General features: G+C 59.6%; 2 protein-coding genes across 2 annotated transcripts in view; one reads left to right on the top strand and one right to left on the bottom strand.

Moving 5' to 3' along the window:
* The window catches only part of MGAT3 (mannosyl (beta-1,4-)-glycoprotein beta-1,4-N-acetylglucosaminyltransferase), a 20,183-nt gene extending 19,309 nt beyond the window's left edge, over window positions 1–874 (bottom strand). The window contains exon 1 of the mRNA XM_010845232.1: window positions 580–874. The gene's annotated coding sequence lies outside the window, so the exon portion shown is untranslated. The remainder of the gene's footprint in view (window positions 1–579) is intronic.
* Window positions 1–2,406, top strand: part of LOC104992298 — a 6,051-nt gene extending 3,645 nt beyond the window's left edge. The window contains exon 3 of the mRNA XM_010845128.1: window positions 1,957–2,406. Within this exon, the coding sequence (XP_010843430.1) occupies window positions 1,957–2,156 (200 nt within the window). The 3' untranslated portion in view covers window positions 2,157–2,406. The remainder of the gene's footprint in view (window positions 1–1,956) is intronic.
* Window positions 2,407–5,828: the final 3,422 nt, after the last annotated feature.

Here is a 5,828-nt window from a genome sequence, read left to right as displayed (position 1 = left end):
GCCCAGGGTGGTGGGGGTGCCTAGGCACATGACGGAGGCAGAGGTTGGTCCCCATGTTCCTAGGCAGTGGGAGTGGAAGGTCTCCCATGGGCACCTCCCCACGTGTACGGGCGTCAGGGTGCACCCATGTACGCGGGAGGCCCGAGCGCCGGCTGGGCTGAGGGACACAGATGGGCAGACTCCACGGGATCCCGGATGGGCCACAGGGAGGGCAGGGTTTTACAGTCAGTTCCCATCATGCCTGTGTGCCACCCTCGGCCGCAAGAGACGGCACAAAGAACTCGCTCCAACGGTTGTTCTAACAACCTGAGCCGATGACCCGTGACCTGAGCCTGGCACCCAGGACAGGGGGACAACTGCGGCCGTTACCAACTTGCCTCCTTCTGTGCCCCGCCAGTGATGTGAGCTGCCACCCGGGAGCCCATGCCAGGACCCCAGGAGCCACCCTAAAGCCTCCCTCTCACTGATCCTACACACCCGTCACCAAGGCGGGTCTATTCCATGTGCCCTGAACCCTCTCGAGCCCCACCCTTCACCCTGTGCCCGTCCCCCACTGGCCGTGCCACTGCCAGTGCTCACCTGGACAACAGCTGTGGCCTTCCTAAGGGGGCTCCCAGCCAGGTGCCCTGGAGCCAGGCAGGAGCCACATCTGACGCTGCCCCTCCCAGCCTCAGGATAAAGTCCAGATCTCTCAGGAGGCTCCAAGTTTCTGTGTAATCTTACACTCCCCGGCCCCATGCCGGGATCAGGAGGGTTCAGCAGAACTGGACTTGACTTCCTCCAGGCCTCTCTGACCCTGGCCTGGCCCCCCCGATACCCCGGGGTCCCTAGCTCCAGCCCAGCACCTGCCACAGAGGCTTGGAGAACGAATGAGTGAAAGACCGCCCCCCGCCTCCCCAAATCCAAACACTACTTTTCAGTTAGTGCCGCTGGGCTCTCAGGCCTGGTCGGGGGCTTGGAAAGGTGGCTGCGAGTCCTAGCTCTGCCTGCCACATGACCTCGGGCTCAGGACGCCCCATTGAAGAGGCTCGTCTGCGTGTATCCTCAGGGTCCCCTCCAATGGGCAGGTGGTAAGGGGGACACAGGGCACGACCCCATCCTCAGGGCGCTCTGGGCAACGAGCTGCCTGATGGCTGCGAGGAGGGGCAGGGAGGTGCAAAGTGAAGCAGCCGCACGTTAGGATCCTCCCACCAGGCTCACCACGTAGGTGCTCAGTGTACAGATCCAGGTCTGGCACACAGTAGGTGCTCAAGCAGCTGCTGCTGAGGGAGGAAATGGGCTTGAGCCTGGCTCTGCCACCCCAAGCTCTGCGACCCCAAGCAAAACTCCCACTCTCTCCAGGCTTGTCGGTGGCCTGAAAGGGAGGCTGGTAACGCTGCCTGCAGGCTCCCAGGAGGGTTTGGGGGCTGCACCTGGCCCAGCGGCCACGGGAACCTGAGCAGCATAATTAACCTCCTGCTGGGCGCAGTCCTGAGCAGGTACACAGCTGGTTGGCTCTGCAGCTCTGGGCACCTGGTGAGCCTCCTCGAGGCTGAACAATGAGCCTTTTCTCTTTTCCCTCCCTGATTCTTCTCTGTCCGACCTGGCCTGTGAGGGGCTACAGCATCCCTGGGTCAGGACCTGACTGTCCCCACCAGGCGCTCTCCGTAAACCCTCACCACTGGAGGGGATATCACACAGGGCTGCTGGCGCTGGGCCCCTGCTCCTTAATTTCATGGGTGCTACCAATCTGTTCCCGCCAGTAATGACTTGGTCCTTCCTGCCCGCTGGACCCACGGAGCATTCTGGAACAGGCCAGCAGGTGCTCAGATTTCCCGCTGACCACAGGGTAGGAGACAGGGGATGAAATAGTAGCGACAGAAACATCAGCACAGGTGAGACGGGGCCAGGTGGCTGGGGTCCAGGCCTCAGCAATTCCGCTAACCCTGGGCACCAAGAGCAGCATCCCCTTCGCAGGTCGTGTGCTTCGCCCTAGCTCATCTTTACAAGCCCACTTCACAGACGGGGAAACCGAGGCTTACAGAGGGGACGTGCCTCATCCAAGGAGGCCACGGGAAGGGACTGGCTCAGCGGAGGCCATGCGCATGCCCACTGCTGCTCCCCAAGGCAAGGGCCGCCCCATCCTCTCTGGACCTCAGTTTCCCACTGACGCCTAGGGGTGCAGACATGACCTTCCAGCTTGACCCATATCAGCATTCCACGTTCCAACAGGCCACGTTCTAGGTTTGCTGCGCCATGTTCCCTCTCCAAGTTCTATCTTCTAGTTTCCCTGGTCTGAATTTGGCGGGGGAGGTTTCTACTTTCTGGGTGCTGTGTTCTGGGTTCTAGTTCCAAGGCTCGCCTCTCAAAGAAAGTTTGTAGCTGGAGGGACTGCCCGGGTGGTACAGTGGATAAGAATCCATCTGCCGATGCAGGAGACATGGGTTCAATCCCTGGTCCAGGAAGATTCCCCAGGCCGCGGAGCAACCAAGCCCGTGTGGCACAACTACTGAGTCTGAGTCCTGCAACTGCTGAAGCCAGCGCACCCAGAGGCCACGCTCCGCAGCAAGACATGCCACCACGACGGGAAGCCCGCACATCCCAACTAGAGAAATCCCTGCGGCAATGAAGACCCAGTGCAGCCAAAAATAAATAAACTAATTTTTAAAAAAAGAGAGAAAGTTCTGCAGCCCAGGCTCTCCAGCCAACACGCTCCCTCTTCAGGGCACTGTGCCCTCCTCCTAGCACCAGCGGCGGCACTCACAGCCCAGGGCTCCGTGGTCCTAGAACAGCGAAAGCAGCAAGGAGGGCCCGCTTGGGCTCCCAGGGCCATGGTGGGATCACAGAGCACACCCACAGCCCCGGCAGGAATGCCCCTCCCCAACCCTCTCCTTGTCACCCCAAGATGCCGTCCTGACCACCCCCCATGCCCGCTGGGCCCCCTTCCCCACTAGCCCGCTCTATAATGGCCCCACGAGACAGGCACTTCACAAGGGCAGAGACCTTGGGGCACTCGGCTTCTGGGTCATGGCCTGGCACCTCCTTGTGGGCACTGAATAAAAGCTTGCTGAATGAATTAGCTAGGCATGCTCGGGACTGGCAGGATTACACACGGGCACAGCCTAAGGGACATGCATTCATATGATGGAGGGGCTCCTGCTGTGTGTGTGTGTAGGTAACTCGCCAAAAAAAAAAAAAAAAAATGCACAAAAACACAGACATGATCACACCCTTCCCTGGCACGCAGCCCAGCCCCTGGCACAGAGAAGACACCCCATGATCAAGCGCTAAATGGATGAACGAGTGCTCTGTACCAAGGACAGAGTCAGGGGGCCGTGGCAGAGACAGAGATCGAGTTCCCACTTGGAATCGGGGCTCAGCTGTCATTAGGAAGCCCGTGACCACAGGTGAGAACTTGACTATGGCTCAGAAGGACTGCCGGAAATGCGCTTAGGGACAGGGTCAGTCAGGAAGACACTGGGCACAGGGGCTGGGGGGGCAGTAATGTCTACAGCCCTAGGGGCGCCTCTGGTTGGAAGGGGCAGAGGTGGCTTCCTAGGTGAATGGCAACATCTGGGTGGAGCTAGCTGGCTTTCCAGATGAAGAGTCCAGCACAGTAATGGCCCCAAAGCAGAAATGTGGGGCGCGCAGGGGAAGAGGTGCAAAGGCTGGACTGGGGCCACAGGAAGGAGGTCGGAGGTGTGGACAGAATTCTCGAGGTGCAGCATCCCAATACCCCCTGGCCTGGACTCTCACAGACCCAGTCTCCAGGGATGAGAGAGAAGGAAGCTGTGTGCACCAGTGCACCTATGCTGGGGGATGTCCCTGGGGCCGGGCAACTCCTACCCTGAGACCCCACAGCCAGCCTCCCTGGAGGCTACTCATGAGCAGGGACCCCAGAACCCAACAAATGGGGAGCTGGCTGTTCTCACAGCCCCTTTTCTTCTCTCTCTTAGAACCTAACTTCATCTTCCTGGTTCTAAAGGTTTCTCGTACATTCTGGGGAATCGAGACATCACAGTGAAAGAGACAGGATGATACCACTCATCAACCTGCCACCCCTGGGCTAACATTGTAGCCTAAGTTCTTGTAAACTTTTTTCCTGAGCACCTTTTTGCTGGAATGAACTATTGGCATGGATTTCCTGCCAGTTTGGGGGCAACACGCATTTTTCCTAAGGAGCGTTGTCTCCAAGCCAGAGGACCAGAGGGCAGGCCAGGGGACTCTGCTCTCCTGGCCTCCTTTTCATCCACCCCCTGACCAGGACCCCACTGAGAAACACTCCAGTGTGGGAAAGGAATGGGGGCGGGGCGCAAACCCACAGTCCTGGGCGCTCCTCCTAGAGACCACAAAGCTCTGGGTCAGTGCCAAGCGCCCCAGGACTCAACGTCCCCTCTGTGAAATGGGCGGCCTCCTCTCTAGGCTGAGGTGACTGTCACCTGGCTGGACTGCGCTTCACAGCTGCTTCCAGGAGCCGTGCCAGGAGGCCCCTTGACCTTTTCTGTACCCCCCTCCCTTTGCCACTTGGACACATGAACAGCAGAGCAAGCCCCTCAGCTGCCCCTGGTGACCTCTACCCCAGCCCCTCGACCAGTCCTCTCTGTTCCACTCCACTGGCATCCTCCCCTCCAACCAGGCCCTCAACAGACCTCCCTGCACAAGGGTCTCCTCCCAGGCAGACAGACAGGAATCTGGGTAGTAGGAGCACCACATGGCTTCCTGGAGGAGTCTTATAGGATGGATGAGTCAGGAGAGGAGAGGAAGGGCACTTGCAGACAGAGGGACAGCACCAGGACAGGCCGGAGGGGGAGCTGGCCCTGGCGCTGCTCGTCTGGGTCGGGGTGAGAGCTGGTGCAGCGCTCCTGAGATGCTGAAACGAAATCACGCCAGAAAGCACCAGCGTCTCCTCCCCATTCGTGCCATAAACATGAGTTGTGACACACGCACAGTCCCAGGTGATGGTCGGGAAGGCACCTTCTCCACCATTCACCTAAACCGGCTAATCTGCCTTGTTTCCAGAAGTGGCCCTCACTCTCCATTCTCAAAATCACCATTCAGCAAACACTTAAATACTTCTCAAGTGCCTCCTCATGTGAGGCACAGTGCCAGCCCCCCAGAGAGTGCCCGTGTGCCCAGCTCAGGAACCAGTGCCCCTCACTTAATGGGCAGCTCCCCTCCCCAGTCCTTCTTCCCCAGTCACCTCGATTCACCCAGACCAAGTGCCGGGCCCCCAGTAGAAGAGGAGGGCGGCCACGAGGGGCTTGTGCAAAGTGCTAAGCAAGCTCTGGGGGGTTCCACAGTCAGCCTGGGACCTATTCCCTGGAGGAGGTGGCAGCAGCAGGTGCTGAGATAAAAGCAATGGGCTTGGGAAAGGAGGGATGGGAGGGGTGGGAGCAGAGAGAACACAGGAAGCAGCTGAGTCACAGAGGCTAAAGGGGTCTCCTAAGGCAGCATGGAATTCGTGGGGCCAAGCAGTGGTTCCTGGAGTCCACAGGCCTCAGAATCTCCAGGGGATTCAAAACTATAGATTTCCAACCCTCCCTCCCAGGGTGGGATTCTGACTCGGTGGGGTGGGGAGGGGAGCCTGGAAAATCCATACTATCCCCCTGGTGCCCAGGCAAGGCTGAGTGGGCCTTCCTGAGGCAGGGTCCCAGGCCTATGAGAAGGAAGCAGGGCAGCCCCAGGGCCCCCACAGAGGGCGGGGTCGGGGAGGCGGCAGTCCAAGGCGTCCGAGCCGCACACAGAAGTCATCTCTGGGTGATGGAAGGGCCTGGACAAGCAGCCCCATCCTACAGGCTGGGGACCTACAGGCTGGATATGATGGATCCCAGCCCCGCCACTTCCCCGCC

Source organism: Bison bison, unplaced genomic scaffold (assembly GCF_000754665.1).
Source record: "Bison bison bison isolate TAMUID 2011002044 unplaced genomic scaffold, Bison_UMD1.0 scf7180017864213, whole genome shotgun sequence".
Lineage (NCBI taxonomy): Eukaryota > Metazoa > Chordata > Mammalia > Artiodactyla > Bovidae > Bison > Bison bison.
Note: the sequence above shows the minus strand (reverse complement) of the source record. Positions and strands in the feature narration are given on the sequence as shown.